This window comes from Camelus bactrianus, chromosome 7 (genome assembly GCF_048773025.1).
Source record: "Camelus bactrianus isolate YW-2024 breed Bactrian camel chromosome 7, ASM4877302v1, whole genome shotgun sequence".
Taxonomy (NCBI): Eukaryota; Metazoa; Chordata; class Mammalia; order Artiodactyla; family Camelidae; genus Camelus; species Camelus bactrianus.
The window spans coordinates 66277035-66294646 of record NC_133545.1 but is presented as its reverse complement, the minus strand read 5'-3'; the positions used below and the strand labels follow the sequence as shown (position 1 = coordinate 66294646).

The 17612-nt window shown below is 37.6% G+C and overlaps 1 protein-coding gene across 3 annotated transcripts in view; it reads right to left on the bottom strand.

The window, feature by feature from the left end:
• Positions 1–17612, bottom strand: part of ABCB1 (ATP binding cassette subfamily B member 1) — a 116331-nt gene that overhangs the window by 63051 nt on the left and 35668 nt on the right. For all 3 annotated transcript variants that reach the window (XM_074367542.1, XM_045510405.2, XM_074367543.1), the window contains 2 exons: positions 13947–14071; positions 147–318 (listed from right to left, as the gene is read on the bottom strand). In XM_074367542.1, the coding sequence (XP_074223643.1) occupies positions 147–318; positions 13947–14071 (297 nt within the window). The remainder of the gene's footprint in view (positions 1–146; positions 319–13946; positions 14072–17612) is intronic.

The window sequence follows — 17612 nt, the reverse complement described above, 5'->3', positions numbered from 1 at the left end:
CTGATATCAAATCCCATGCTCTTGTGCACTAGTCTCTGCATTATTCAGTAATTCTTCAAAAACATATTTGCCAACAGTCAAGCCAACATCACTCCATTTTACAGGCATTTCAATAATAATTCATTTCATAACATAACAGCACTTACAGTGAGTACTTGTCCAATAGAATATTCATTTGCGAGGACCAAGGAGGTCCCATACCAGAATGCCAGAGCATAGGATGCATAGATCAGCAGGAAGGCAACACCTATAGAAATGTTGGCTGTAATAGCTTTCTTTATTCCAATTCTTTTAGCTTCTTCTAAATTTTTGTTGTACCTGGGAGAAGTAAACATAATTTCACACACTTACAAATCTTACGAAATGGGTCCATACAGCACGATGGTTACTGAGTACCTAGGATGTGCCCAGCCCTGTGGTAGATGTTTTACGTGGATTTTCTCTTTTGTGATGTTAGGACTATTTTAATCCCTTCTTGAGAGGAAATTGAGGCCTTATGTAGATTAAGTAATTTGTGGAGGGATGTTCTAAAAGCACCTTCTCTGCCCTTAGCAATAGTGAAATAAATGAAGTAGTATTTAGTAAACTTCCCAAACTTGCATTGTTTCATACCCAAGACAGGACAGAAGCTATGAAAACACCTGTTTTTTCCCTTTCAACTGCGCATGTGTTTTGAATGTATTAATCAAGTGAAGATAATAATGCTAGAAAGTGCTCCAAATAAGTAAGTCCTTTAAATCTCTGAACATCAAGGAAGATTTGAAGGCAGTTTGCTGCCCGCCCTGCCTCCCTCTGGGGCTGCGGGAAGGACCAAATGAGAAAACGTGTGAGAGCATTTTGAGGTCTGAATTGCTATGTAATACTTTTCACATGTAAGTAAACTGTCCCATTTATCTTATTTCCACAGATCTTTATATTCAAAATCACTGACCTGAAAAAATTATTCGGCTCAAAAGTATATAATAACCCATCATTGTGGCTCAGTGTCCCCCCTTCCTCAGCCTCCCACACATCGCCTACTTCCCGTTCCCTCTGCCAGGGCTTCTGACACTGGCCCTGTCACTGCTGCTCACTGCTAGAGGAAGGGGTTCTTGCCTTGTGGCTTGGGCCACTCAAGGCCTTCTGGCTGCCTCTAGGATGGAGCAAATCAAGCTCTCAGTACATCTATAATCCTGTAACCTGTTCACAGCACAAAGATCTACACTACATTAGCCAAACTTGGGGAACACCCATGAATACTTCTTACAGCAAATACAGGAAACTACACAAAAGAGGGTAAAAACAAGGAAGCAAAGGAAAAACAAAACAATGCTGGATACCACCGACAGATACTTCTCTCTCTTGTTCTAATCACTAAACGCTTACTCCCAAATAACAACTCAAGTACTTTTTAAATCCCGGGAAAGTGGTTAATTTCTGACGTTCAAGGTAAATGAGATGGCCTCTGTCACTTTACCTTTATTTGAAAAGAACACGGCAGACTGCTCTGCTTACGAAGAGAAATGTGGAGATAAGCTGATGGGGCCCAGATTTAAAGAAAAAGAAGGATCTTCGCAAATATAGAATTAAGGTAAAATTATTAGAGAAATAGGACAGATTGTATGTATTTGAGTCTTACATCTGTCTTTATATCTTCTTAATCACAACTCCCTGCAAAACATAGAACATTGCCTTGCAGAAAGAGGAGCTCATAAGTGCTGAAAGAAATTACTTCCATATAGAATTCGTATTTTGAGGTCATTGATCCATAAAAACATGACTATATAAATATTATGCAGTATTGTATTAATTTTCTTTGGAGGATTCATTCCGTTAGTCAGAATGTACAAGCAGAGGTCAAACTCAGACGTGAGCATGCTTTCTTTCTTGCCTTCATGAATTTCTAAAACTACCTTACCAACTACTTTACCAGTTACCAAAGCATGGGCAAATGAAATTTATGACTACTGCATGCACTAAAGAGCAAATCTAAACAGAAATTTATAGCGATAAAATAGTAGCATATTATAAGAGTTTCTCCCTCCAAAAATGTAAATCTCCAACTTGCCAGTTGTAATCTTTTAACAAAAAAAAATTATTTTTGAGAAACATACTTCAGTGGTTGATGTACCATTTATGAGTTGATGTGATGTGAAAGGTACACTGGGTATAAATTATACACGATTACAAATGAGGAATGTTGATGCTTATGACTCACACTCTGTTATTTCCTTTATTTCAGGTCTTGCTTACCGAGACTAGTGCAGAAATCATTTCACTGATATGTTGTCCCATGCAGCCAGAGGAAACTTTTGCACAGGTAGAAGCAACAACAAGGGAAAAAATCATTTAGATGGCAGAAAAGAGAAATGAAGAAAAGAAGGGAGTAAGGAGAAAGGAACCCAAGCAATACTTCTTTTACATAGGCTTTTGGATTAGTTGTTCAATAAAAATGTCACACATAACAAAATCAGATATTACATACAAAACCATCAATTGGTTTAAATCTTCAATATGAAGGGAAGGGTATAGCTCAGTGGTAGAGTGTGTGCTTAGCATGCACGAAGCCCTGGGTTCAATTCTCAGTACCTCTATTATAAATAAATAAATAAATAAATAAATAAATAAATAAATAAACAAACAAACAAACAAACAAACCTAGTTACATTCCTCCTGAAGAAGACAAATCCCCCCAAAATAATGTAAAATAAAAGACAAAAAAAAAACAATTAAAAAATCTAAAACAAACACTTCAATATGAAAATGGTAATTAAAGTCACAGTTCCTAAAAGGGGCTAAAGTTATATAACAAAAATGCAGACATTTAGAAAAGATTATTATGACAGCAAGAAACAACTGTAGTTAAGCAAAGAGAAACTGTAAGACACACAAGAGAGAAAAGTACTATTTTAAATTAAGGAGCATAAAACTATTCTACACTATGGAATTAAATTTATTTTAACTTCTGGTTAAATTTCCATTCCAAGAGAACTGGCTTCCTACTGCACCTGCTAATTTGAAAAGAAAGTCAGATTAAGACCTTAATTACTTGCCTTCGGGGAAGCAGAGAAGAATAAGAATTAGAAAAAAATGGAAGGATTTTACTTGGTCTAAGAATACTTTTAACAATTCTACTTTCAACTTATATCCCAAATTTAGATACTTGTCACTCCTCTCCTTGACCCCACAACAGTTTTCCGACCAATTTCCCAGCTTTCACACTCTGACTTTTGTCATCCATTCACCTGACAAATTACAGACAGAAAAAGAATTTTAAAACCTCATATTGGAAAAAAAAAAAAAACCACCTCATATGGATAGTCAGTCCCTTGTTTAAGACCCTCAACCACTTCCCTGTGCCCTTGGAATAAAATCCTAACTCTTCTCTAAGTCCCCATGTTCTGGTCCCCACCCCTCTTCGACAGCCTCTCCCCACCTCAAGCTCTCCCACTCAACTGAGCTCCAGTCACACAAGCGTTAGGTTATTTTCTAGCACATCCCAAAGTCTTTGCCATCTCAGGAAATTTGGAGGCCTCTTCTATTCCTACATCTACCATGACAGGCTTTTTCTCATCCCTCAAGTCCCAGCTTCCATGAAACCTCCTCGAACATCAAACATGTGTTTCTTGACCACCATAGTTCAAGTAAATTTGCCCTCCTCACCCTATCAGCACACTCTTTGTTTGTTTCATAGCATGTTTTAAAAAATTTATGTCTGATGATTTCTTCCTCACCTTCATTCCCTTCTTTCCCTTTTTTCCCACCTTACTATTTGGGCTGAGGATCACCCAAGGGCAGACATCCTCTATTTCCGATTCACGATTGAAAACCCAGAGCCTAGCGCTGTGCTCGGCCTGTGGTAGATGTTGGATGAATCTGCTAAATGAACTGAACTTTCAAGCAATGGCCAACCTGGAAAGAACCTTAGGCCATCGGGTTGTAGTCTTGAGCCTACTCCTGATCTCCAGACAAAACTAATTTCCAATTCTTTAGGGGAGAATGTCCTTTCAAAGATACATTCCTATAACTAATATATTCTAAAGAAATGATTCCACCTATAAAATGAATCTTTGAATATAGTTGTATAAGCCCATTTGCTTATTCTTCAGATAAAAAATTGATCACCATCTTCTCTTAGAAAAAAACTACCTAATTAATCACAGTACTTCATTAAAAAAAATCCTCAATTCCTTTAAACTTTCAGTGAACTAAAGGGATCAGATTTCTCTAAGTTCTGAATATTGGACTTGACTGCTATAATGTCTTTTTTTCTCCTTACCCAGGTTATATCCCAAATATCATTATAGTTTTTCATTGCTAATAATAATAATATCTTTTAAAGTTATCATGTTCTTCAAATTTTGGATGTCATTAATTTTGAAAGTATTATTATTCTGTTAATTGATGTAGCATTAAGAAAGGTGCTTAGCAGAGCATTTCATATACAGCTGGGACCCAAAAGGCTACAGACTCAGTATAATAAGCAAGTGCCACATGGAAAGTGACAGCAGGAGAATTTGCTTGTCTCAAGCTTGGCAACAGATGAAAGGAGGAAAAAACCACCTCCCCTGCACATGAGAACCATAAGGCAGTACTCTTGCAGGTCTGAAGTATGAATTCACCAGCGTGGTTCAACAGCTCCTAGACAAAGAATTTAATGTGCAGTTTTTTCAGGTTAACATTGCCCTCTGTGAACAGCATAGCAAACACAAATCTTTCCTGCAAAAGCTTGACTCTTCAAGCCAGACCCATAACAACTGTAAGTTGACTCTGACTGTAGGATTTATCTCATTTCAGAGATGATGAATTGTGACTGAAAAATGTGCATCCTAGAATTGAAGAAATACTACATATTTTCTAGTTGTTCATTGCTGTTCACAGGAATTTTTTTTTTCCCCTCTTAATCGTGACCAGGTACCCAGAGACCTGACTGTATATTGTTAGTTTACAGATCTTACTGTACTGTTACTGGAATTCCTGTGTAGATAATCATGTCATCTGTGCATAATGACAGTTTTGCTTTTTTGTTTTTCGTTTTGTTTTTTCCAACTCTGACAGCTTTTATTTCTTGTTTTATTTTTATATATTATTTTTACTCCTATTTTTCCCTTCATTTTACTCTCACACCATTACAACCCTAAGTAGAAATGATGCTAGCAGACATAGTTCATTATTTTAAAGAAATGCTTTTAACATTTTCCATTAAGTATGAAGTTTCCTGTGAGTATCTGGTATATACTCTTTATTTAAGAAAGCTGTATCTTAGGAGACAGTGAAGATGGCGGAGTAGAAGGACGCTCGCAGGTCACCCTCTCCCACAAATACACCAAGACCCACATCTACAGACCCACTCAGCCAACCAGAGCACCTGCAGAACTCCGACAGAACGTCGCCCTCTTCAAAAGATAAAGATGCCAAAAATCTGGTAGGAGAAAAGGAAAAAAGAAAGAACAAAAGGCAAAGCAGCGCGGGACGGGTCCCGCAGGGAGTGAGCGGCAAAGGAGGACTGGCGCTCGCTCGCTGGGTCTCCCCTCTCCAACTGAGAGGCGAGCGGGACGGAGGGGGAGCCTCCGACGCTCGGATCTGTACAGAGCAGCCCTTGACTAACAGAACTAAGTTAAACGGGCACAGAGCGTCCCCTCGACACCCAGCCTGAGACGCGGCCGGCAGCGGCGGGCAGGGCCAGGCTGCCCAAGCCGGGCGGAGGACGGGGGCGGCTGCACGGAGACAGCCCTGGGGGACTACAAGGGGCTGCGCGCTGTGGCTGTGGGTGCACAGGTTAGAACAACCTGGGCCCTCCATAAAACAGCAAGGTTGATGTGCTCTCGGGGGAAGGGTGCACACCCCCATCTCTGAAAACCCGCGGAAAGTTTTCGGGGGAAGAGAGGCGGGGCTCAGGCACAGCCGCCATATCCTCCGCGCTGAGCACTCAGGCGGGGGCGGGGGCCAAACCTGCATCCGCACCGAAGGGCTTAGCAGCCTCAAAGGCCAGACTGAGACTGGCCTGCAGCCCGGGGCAGATAGGATCCTTCCATCCTGGTCCCTCAGAGAACTTGCTCCACAAAGACAAACAAGGAGCTGGGTTTTGGCTCGGAGCAGGGACAGGGCTGTCCCTGGGTCTTCCCCGAGCCCACCTGCGGAGCGCCGACCAGGGCGGAGCGCGCAGCTGCACAGAGAGCGGAACTACCGGCGGCGCAGGTAGAGCGAGAGCGGCCCCCCCGCCTTTCGGGCAGGAACACAGCCCCTGACCGAGGTGCTGGGAGGGGGCACGACCCGCCCTCCTACCCGGCCAGTCTGCAACATCTGACTGTGGCATCCAGAGGGGCAGCGACCCGCCCGCCCACAGCAGAGGAGAGCTGCACCTGACCCAGTGTTAGGAGGAGGCGCGATCGGCTTGCCAACAGGTGCTGGGAGCAGCACAGAAGAGGGCGCCAACGGAGGGCCTCTGAAAACAGCAAGCTGAGCTTCCAAAACAGGACGAAGACAGAAAGACTTCACATTAAAAGCACACAGACTCCAGGAGAACACCGACAAATCCCCCCCGCCTTTTTTTTTTAAATCTGTTTTTACCTGTTCTCTTTTCTATTACTCTCTTAATCTTTACTTCTTAATTCATTTCTATTTCTCTTGGGTTTTGATGTCCTGCTATTGATTAGACACAGGTTTCAAATACATCTATTCACCCCCCCCCCTTTTTTTGTAAAGGTTTTAAAAGGACGTCTCAACCCCATTAATACTCTGCTTCAACTCATTCTTCTATTATTCATTATACACTGTTTTCAAACCCTCTTTCTCCCTTCTTTTAAAATTCTTTCTCTCTCTCTCTTATTTTTTTTTCTTTTTTTCCTAAGTTCTATTCCTAAATAGGCATCAGATAGATAAAATCCTTAAGGACCAAAATAAACAACTGATACTCCATAAACCACAGTGCCAAAGAGGTATGAGCAAGATGAAGAAGCAGAGAAACCTTTCCCAATTAAAAGAACAAGAGAAATCCCCTGAAAGAAAGATCAACGAAATAGACATCGATAGCCTACTAGATCAAGATTTCAAAAAAGGAGTGATCAAAGTGCTGAAGGAATTAAAAGAGATAGTGTTTAGAGATATAAAATATGTCAAAAATGAAATTGAAGCTATAAGAGCCAAGTAGAATGGGTAAACTCATTGACAGAGATGAGGAATGATCTAATAGCTGTGCAAAGCCGACTAGATAATGCAGAGGAACGAATTAGTGATCTAGAAGACAGGGCAATAGAAAGCACCCATTCAGAAGAACTACAAGAGAAGCAAATAAAAAATAATGAAAATAGCATAAGGGACCTATGGGATAATATAAAGCGTCCCAATCTTCGCATAATAGGGGTCCCAGAAGGAGAAGAAAGATCAAAGGGGATTGAAAAGGTTTTTGAAGAAATCATGACTGAAAACTTCCCAAACTTAAAGAAGGAATCAGATATCCAAGTACAGGAAGCTCAGAGGGTCCCAAACAGGAAGAACCCAAATAGACCCACACCAAGACATATCATAATCAAGATGGCCAGAGTCAAGGATAAAGAAAGGATTCTAAAGGCAGCAAGAGAAAAGCAAAGAGTAAGTTACAAGGGAACCCCCATAAGGCTCTCAGCTGATTTCTCTACACAAACACTACAGGCCAGAAGGGAGTGGCAAGATATATTCAAAGCCCTGAATGAAAAAAAGATGCAGCCTAGGATCCTTTATCCAGCAAGGCTATCCTTGAGGATAGAAGGAGAAATAAAGAGTTTCACAGACAAAAAAAAGCTGCAGGAGTTTAGCAACACCAAACCCATGCTAAAAGAAATATTGAAAGGGCTATTCTAAATAGAAAAGCAGCAGGATGCTACAGAAATGAGAAACACACAACTGGAAAGGTGATAACTCATGAATTACAAATAAAGTAAACATGAAATTATAAAAGAAGACATACAAATCACTGAGAGTGGGAGAGGGAGGCAGGGAAATATAGAATTTTTTTCTTTCTTTTTTAAATTTTTTTAACAGTAGGATGGGTTTGAGATCATGTTACTATCAGTTTAATAAAAACAGTTATAGTAATGGGTTAATAGATTTACAAAAAAGGGTAACCACAAGCCAAAAATTTACAAAGGAGTCACAAAAAGTAAATAAAATCCATGATAATACAAAGGAAAATTACCAAACCACAAAAGGAAGAAGAAAGGAACAAAGAGGATATACCAATTCAACTGCAAAGATAAGTTCAAAATGGCAATAAACACACATCTATCATTAATTACTGTAAATGTTAATGGACTAAATGCTCCAGTCAAAAGACACAGAGTGGCAAACTGGATAATAAAGCAAGAACCTTCAATATGCTGCATACGAGAGACCCACTTTAGGGAGAAGGACACATATAGATTGAGAGTGAAAGGATGGAAAAGGATATTCCATGCAAATGGAAAAGCCAAAAAAGCAGGTGTTGCAGTACTGATCTCAGACAAAATAGACTTTAAAACAAAGGCCATAAAGAAAGATAAAGAAGGACATTTTATAATGATTAAAGGAGTGATACAAGATGAGGATATTACACTCGTTAATATATATGCACCCAATATAGGAGCACCTAAGTACATACAAGAATGACTAACAGAGATTAAGGGGGATATTGATGGGAATATAATCATAGTTGGAGATTTTAACACTGCATTAACATCACTAGACAGATCTTCCAGACAGAAAATAAACAAGGCAACAGAGAAATTAAATACTACAATAGAAAAACTAGATTTGGTGGATATTTTCAGAGCATTACACCCCCCAAAAATAGGATATACATTCTTTTCAAATGCACATGGAACATTTTCCAGGATCGATCATGTACTTGGGCACAAAAGAAACCTCAACAATTTTAAGAAGATAGAAATTATCTCAAGCATCTTTACTGACCACAATGCCATGAAACTGGAAATCAACAACAGAGAAACAAAGGAGAAAAAAAGGAAAGCATGGAGATTAAACAATATGTTATTGAAAAAACAATGGATCAATGAGGAAATCAAAGCTGAAATTAAAAAATACCTTGAGACAAATGAAAATGAAAGCACAACCACTCAAAACCTATGGGACACAGCAAAGGCAGTGGTAAGAGGGAAGTTTATAGCGATACAGGCCTTCCTCAAAAAAGAAGAACAATCTCAAATAAACAATTTAACCCACCACCTGAATGAATTAGAAAAAGAAGAACAAAAAGCCCCAAAAAGCAGCAGAAGGAAGGAAATAATAAAGATCAGAGAGGAATTAAATACAATAGAGATTAACAAGACCATAGAAAAAATCAACCAAACAAAAAGTTGGTTTTTTGAAAAAGTAAATAAAATCAACAAAATCTGGCCAAACTCACAAAGAAGAAAAAGGAGAGAGCACAAATTAGCAAAATAAGAAAGGAAAATGGAGAAATTACAACAAACAAAATAGAAATATAGAATATCATACGAGAACATTATGAAAAACTATATGGAACCAAACTGGATAACCTAGAGGAGATGGACAAGTTTCTGGAAACATACTGTCCACTAAGGCTAAATCAAGAAGAATCTGAACACTTGAACAATCCGATCACTAGAAAGTAAATAGAAATAGCAATTAAAAACCTCCCTAGAAATAAAAGTCCAGGACCGGACGGCTTCACCGGGGAATTCTACCAAACATACAAAGAAGAACTCATACCAGTCCTTCTCAAACTCTTCCAGACGATTGAAAAAGAGGGAATACTCCCAAACTCATTCTATGAAGCCACCATCACCCTGATACCAAAACCAGGCAAAGACACTACAAAAAAAGAGAATTATAGGCCAATATCACTGATGAACATAGACGCCAAAATCCTCACCAAAATTTTAGCAAATAGAATCCAACAACACATAAAAAAGATTATACATCATGACCAAGTGGGGTTCATCCCAGGGACACAAGGCTGGTTCAACATACGCAAATCAATCAGTGTAATACATCACATCAACAAGAGAAAGGACAAAAACCACATGATCATCTCAATAGATGCAGAAAAAGCATTTGATAAAATTCAACACCCATTTATGATAAAAACTCTCGCCAAAGTGGGTATAGAGGGAACATATCTCAACATAATAAAAGCTATATATGACAAACCTACAGCCAGCATAGTACTCAACGGTGAAAAACTCAAAAGCTTCCCACTAAAATCTGGGACAAGACAAGGATGCCCACTATCACCACTCCTATTCAACATAGTCCTAGAAGTCCTAGCCACAGCAGTCAGGCAAGAGAAAGAAATAAAAGGGATCCAAATTGGAAAAGAAGAGGTAAAAGTGTCATTATATGCTGATGACATGTTACTATATATAGAAAACCCTAAAAGGTCCACACAAAAGCTACTAGAGCTGATTGAAGAATTCAGCAAGGTAGCAGGTTACAAAATTAACGTTCAAAAATCAGTTGCATTTCTTTACACTAACGATAAATCAACAGAAGAACAAAGTAAAGAAACAATCCCCTTTAAAATAGCACCCAAAGTAATAAAATATCTGGGAATAAATCTAACCAAGGAGGTGAAAGAATTATACACAGAAAACTATAAACCACTGATGAAGGAAATTAAAGAAGACTTTAAAAAATGGAAAGATATTCCATGCTCTTGGATTGGAAGAATCAATATTGTTAAAATGGTCACACTGCCCAAGGCAATCTACAGATTTAATGCAATCCCTATCCAATTACCCAGGACATATTTCACAGAACTAGAACAAATCATAATAAAATTTATATGGAACCATCAAAGACCTAGAATTGCCAAAGCATTACTGAAGAGAAAGAAAGAGGCTGGAGGAATAACTCCCCCAGACTTCAGACAATACTATAGAGCTACAGTCATCGAGACAGCACGGTATTGGTACCAAAACAGACATATAGACCAATGGAACAGAATAGAGAGCCCAGAAATGAACCCACAAAGTTTTGGTCAACTAATCGTCGACAAAGGAGGCAAGAATATACAATGGGATAAAGACAGTCTCTTCAGCAAATGGTGTTGGGAAAACTGGACAGCAGCATGTAAAACAATGAAGCTAGAACACTCCCTTACACCATATACAAAAATCAACTCAAAATGGATTAAAGACTTAAACATAAGACAAGATACAATAAACGTCCTAGAGGAAAACATAGGCAAAACATTATCTGACATACATTTCAAAAATTTTCTCCTAGAAGAAATAAAAGCAAGAATAAACAAATGGGACCTAATGAAACTTACAAGCTTCTGCACAGCAAAGGAAACCAGAAGTAAAACAAGAAGAAAACCTACGGAATGGGAGAAAATTTTTGCAAGTGAAACCGACAAAGGCTTGATCTCGAGAATATATAAGCAGCTCATACGACTCAATAAGAAAAAAATAAACAACCCAATCCAAAAATGGGCAGAAGACCTAAACAAGCAATTCTCCAAGGAAGACATACAAATGATCAAAAAGCACGTGAAAAAATGCTCCATATCACTAATTATCAGAGAAATGCAAATCAAAACTACAATGAGGTATCACCTCACACCAGTCAGAATGGCCGTCATTCAAAAATCCACAAATGACAAATGCTGGAGAGGCTGTGGAGAAAGGGGAACCCTCCTACACTGCTGGTGGGAATGCAGTTTGGTGCAGCCACTATGGAAAACAGTGTGGAGATTCCTCAAAAGACTAGGAATAGACTTACCATATGACCCAGGAATCCCACTCCTGGGCTTGTATCCAGAAGGAAATCTACTTCAGGATGACACCTGCACCTCAATGTTCATAGCAGCACTATTTACGATAGCCAAAACATGGAAACAGCCTAAATGTCCATCAACAGGTGACTGGATAAAGAAGAGGTGGTATATTTATACAATGGAATACTACTCAGCCATAAAAACCGACAACATAATGCCATTTGCAGCAACATGGATGCTCCTGGAGAATGTCATTCTAAGTGAAGTAAGCCAGAAAGAGAAAGAAAAATACCATATGAGATCGCTCATATGTGGAATCTAAAAAACAAAAACAAAAACAAACAAACAAAGACAAAGCGTAAATACAGGACAGAAATAGACTCACAGACAGAGAATACAGACTTGTGGTTGCCAGGGGGGTGGAGGGTGGGAAGGGATAGACTGGGATTTCAAAATTGTAGAATAGAAAAACAAGATTACACTGTATAGCACAGGGAAATATACACAAAATGTTATGATAACTCACAGAGAAAAAAATGTGACAATGAGTGTGTGTATGTCGATGCATGACTGAAAAATTGTGCTGAACACTGGAATTTGACACATTGTAAAATGATTATAAATCAATAAAAAATGTTAAAAAAAAAAGAAAGCTATATCTTATACCTAGTTTTAAAAGTTATTGCCATGAATCATATGTAATTAATGCTTTTCCCCTATCCATCAAAACAAAATGCTTCTTTCTTTTAAAATGCTAGTGTGGTTAATTATATTAATAGATTTCCTAAGGTTAAATCATTTTGCATTTATGGGTTAAAGCCAACAGGTTCTGGATTTTTTTAATCTATATTTTGCACACTGATTCATTTAGCTAATAATTTATCTATACTTTCTGCATCTATGTTTTAGGTGAAACTGTCTTATAATTTTTTCTTGCTCATATACCTGCTTTCTGATTATGCTGTCAAAGTTATACTAGCTTCATAAAATGAACTCACAACTTTCTATATGTAATTTTCATTCTCTCAAACAATTTGTGTAAGATGGGGTTCTTTCTTGAAGTTTTGGTAAAATTTGTTTGTAAAATTATCTGAACTTGATGGTTTTTGCTTGCTTATGTGTCTATGTGTAATGTAGGGGCAAGGGATGGAGATTTTAACCTTTGGATTCAATTCTTTTTATGATAATAGTTCTACTCAAATTTTCTTCAGAAATAAGAATTTTAGCCTCTATTTTTCTGGGATACTGTCTATTTCATCAGGGTTTTACAATTTACTGGTGGAAAATTGTATTTTTTAAAATACATTTTAAAAATCTGGAGCAATTTTTCCCTATTCTTTTTTGTTCGTGATTAAATTTGCAAAATACTACTTTATTTGTCTTTTCAAAGAATTACTTAACGAATTTGTCAACTTCCACTTTTTTAACTTTTATTTTCTACAAAACTATTGCTCTTATCTTTATTATTTCCTTCTTACACTTCTTTTGTTCTGTTGTTATTTTTCTAACTCCTTAATTTGGTTGCTTAGTTCATTAATTTTCAGAAATTTTCAAATTTCTTCTCCAGACACCCTGGTGGTATCATTGGACTCAAATCCATTTTTAAAGTGAAATCTTCGGCTTTGGAGAGAAATAGCTCCCTAGTTCTCAGAGTTTTATAAATTCAAACACTAACAGCACCTGAGGGAGAAGCCCCAGACTTTGATTTATATACAAGGATGCCTTCCCTCAGCTCAAAAATTAAGCAGAAGCAAATAGGCTTTGTCTGTCTCTCTATGCTGGTGGACAGAATCTTTTTCTGGTCCACCTTTTCACTAAGGAAAACTGGAAAAGAATCCCAAGTTCAGAAACTTCATTCTCATCTACTCAAACATGAACAAAGGGGACACAAGCCACAGATCAGAATGACCCCATAGGTCTTACACAAATTACTCACTCAATCTTAGAGAAGATGGGGAAAAATTATCATCTGAGATATTACATATGTTTCAACCTTAAGAAACCATTTTCTGTCACTACCCACCTAGGAAACTCTAGAAAAATGCTTTGAATTAGCAGATATGAGAAGAGTACAATTAGAATTACAACTTTCTCAGACTATTAACTATGCTGTAATGCAGCCATGAAGCTATTTAAGGAAACATATGTATATATAAGAGAATACCCTCATAATCATCACCATCAACCTGAACAGCACATAAGATGACACAGAATTGAACATCTCTACCAACTTAAAAAAAGAGGCTCAAACCTTTCAAGTTCTTTCTTTTGTCCTCCAAATGCAATCACAGTTCTAACTGCCGCTAAGACCTCTTCAGCTACTGCTCCAGCTTTTGCGTATGCCAAGAGTTCTTTATCAGTAAATGAAGACAATATCTGTTTAAAAATGCAATGGCAGATCATTAAAAAATTTTAAACAAGTTAATTTTGCCTTTTGGAAAGAGAAAAATAAATATATGCACAAATGTTTTTATGTCACTGTATACAAAGAACAAAATCTTTTACTTGTCTTTGGTCATGATGTCCTACTTTTCAGTATACATCTTCACTCTGTAAGCCACTTCAAATTCTTTTTGGACTGAGATGAACATGATAAATGAAATTAAATATTAATTTTCTCACTAAATACTCCATGGATCCTCACACAAATAAGTAAATCTGGAACTCTGGGGAGATTTTAAATTCAGAAAAGGAGGTGTATACTATCATCATAAATATAGGGAAAAGAGCAGTGTATCAACAAGGAAATATAGTGGGTACTCAACAAAGCAACTGCTAAGGGTACCCTGGTTTAGAAATGTCAAGGTGGGAGGCCAGAAAAATGCAGGGCACTAAGCACTTCGTGGTAACAGGACTTCAAAGTTTCATGTGCTGGGGAAGCAGAGTTCCCGTTGCTGCTGTTCCTTAGCAGTGCATTCAGCCACCAGGGAGGCCTTTGTTTTATGGGTGCTCTTTGAGCCTTGTGTCTGGTCCCTGAGCACTTATTATTTAGAGGGAACAATCCTTTATATATTTAGAGCCTTGCTTAGTCTTCTCGATTGCACAGTGAAGTAGGTATTATTTCCCCCACTCTATACATAAGGGAATGGAGGGATGAAGAAATCAAGTAATTTCCTAATAAGTGAAATATCCAAGACTCAAGGCTGAGTCCACATGGCTTCAAAGCCTGAATTAACATCCACTGGAGTGAATCTCTCTCTGAAACCAGCCAGTCATGTGGGCCTTCTGGGATCCCAGAAAACAGCCTCATGAAAATCAAATCAACTGGCATGGGCAAAGAACTAAGGTTATTCTTTTTACCTGGAATGCCTGACTAGTCAACCATTCAACTAAATAGTACATGCAAGTAATTCAAATAAAATTCTGATTAAACAGAATTACATTCTTCCAATAAATAATTCACAGCATTTGTGGACTCTTTTGTATTAGTCTATTCCTTCTTGTCATAAAAAGCTCAAAGTTGTTTTGATTTTTAATAGTGAATTTCTTCCTTTGCCATGTGGGAAAGTTCAAGGAGCTATGACAGATGTAGGAATGGGTGGGTGAAGGCAAATGAACATTTATTATGTTCTATGTATACATATTGTGTTCTATGTACCTTCTTCTTTGGTACCGAAAGCAAGTGTGTTCTATGTACCTGGTACCCAAAGCAATAACCCAGTGATACACTAGACCTTCCTAACTTCCCAAAGAGACTTTCCCAGGGCTGCCCTGCTACACTTGCCAGAATCATCCACAGCGCTGGGTCTAACTCAGGAAGGTCACTGCCATCCCTGAACAAACAAGTCTGCATAACGTAAGAGGTGCATAGCTACTTTTCTCTGTTCCTCTTGAAACCTCGCCCCACAAAATCAATCATACCGGAGGCATCCAAAACAGGAAGATTACCAGAAATAATTTTGAATTAGGGGTTTCAAAACATGCTATTTTAACTTATTGTTAAAATAATCAAGTACCATACCAAATGATTCAATAAAACTGGCTCTTCTAGGACTTGCCATAATTATAAGCATATGCTTAGGCAAGACTAGGGTAGAATCTTCATTAAGTACTCTGTTTCGGTTTTTTGTTTGTTTTTAAGAGATATGCTTGTTGAAGGGGGAAAAAAAAACCCTCCAAAATACTCTCAGGGATATGAAAAGCCAACTTTACTGTTCCTCTAATATAAAATCATGAAATGGTGAGACTCCCATTATTACAATTATCCACATAAACTAAACATCACTATCTCATCCCTTCTCCCAAAGGCTGTTAATTTCCAAACAAACCCTAACTGTATCAGTGCTAGACACATGAAATTGTTATTCCTGTAAGCTAAAACCTAATATAGGCAGCTTTATATTATTCAAACTAATATACTTGGAAGCAGTATTTTTGACCACTACAGATGTTTTGACCTTCATCTTTGTCCCTTTTTTCCAATTCTCAATGTAGGTTTTTGTTTTATTTTGAGATAATTTACACATGCTTTATTTTTTAAATCTATTATTTTGGGATAATTGTAGACTCACATGCAGTTGTAAGAAACAATACAGTGAAATCTCATATATCCTTCATCTAGTGTTCCCCAAAGTGTAACCTCTTCAAAACTTCAGAATATCCCAACCAGAAATTTAACATTAATCCATCAATGTTATTCAGATTTACCAGTTTTACATGCACTCGTGTGTGTGTTTAAGCATTGTTCTAAGTTATAAACAATGTTACCACCTGTATAGATTTATGTGACAATAGTCATCATACAGAACAAATTCCATCATTAGGATCCACTGGTGCTACTTTTTGTGGCCACGGTGACCTCTTTTCCTACTCCTTAATTCTCCTCCCCTCCCCACCATCTCTAATCCCTGAAAACCACTAATCAGTTCTGCCTATAATTTTGTCATTTCAAGGATATTATATAAATGGAATCATACGGTACGTGACCTTTTGGGACTGGCTTTTTCACAAAGTACAAACCCCTGGAGACTCACCCAGGTTGGCCTTGTGTGTATCAATAGTTCTTTCCTTTTTGTCACTGGGCAGTATCCATGATATGGATGTACCACAGTTGTTTAACCATTAACCTGTTGAAATATATCTGAGATTGTCTCAGTTTGGGGCTATTACAAATAAAGCTGCTATGAACGTTTGAATACAGGTTTTTATGTGAACACAATTTTTTTTTCTCTTAGACAAATGCACAGTACAACTGCTGGAATGTCTGGTAATTGCATGTTAAGTTTTATAAGAAACTGAAAACTGTTTTCTAGGTTGCTGTACCATTTTACATTCCTATCAGCAATCTATGAGTGATCCCGTTTCTTTGCATCTCATCAGAAATTGATGTTTCACTATTTTTATTTTAGCCATTCTGGTAGATGTGTAATGATACCTCACTGCAGTTTAATTTGCTTTTCACTGATGGCTAATGATGCCAGACAGCCTTTCATATGCTGACAAGCCATCTGTATATCCTCTCTGATGAATGTCTATTCATGTTTTTTTGCCCATTCTCTAATTGGTTTACCTGATTTTTTTTTTAAATATTGAGTTTTCAGAGTTCTTTAAATATTACAGATACTAATCCTTTGTCAGATATGTGATTTGCATATTATTTTTCCCAGTATGCAGTTTGTCTTTTCATCCCCTTCACATGGCTTTCACAAAGCAAGTTTTTAATTTTTATGAAGCTTAATTTATAATTTTTAAAGTATCTTTTAATAGTAAGTTTAAGAACTCTTTGTCTAAGGCCTACATCTCAAAGACTTTCTTCCATTTTTTTCCTAAAAGATTCATAGCTTTACATTTTACATATAAGTCCACGATCAAGTTTTCGTTAATTTTTACATGGAATGTGAGGTTTAGGTTGATGCTTTTGGTCTTTTTTCTTTTTTAACTTGTGAATGTCCAATTGTTCCAGTACTATTTGTTGAAA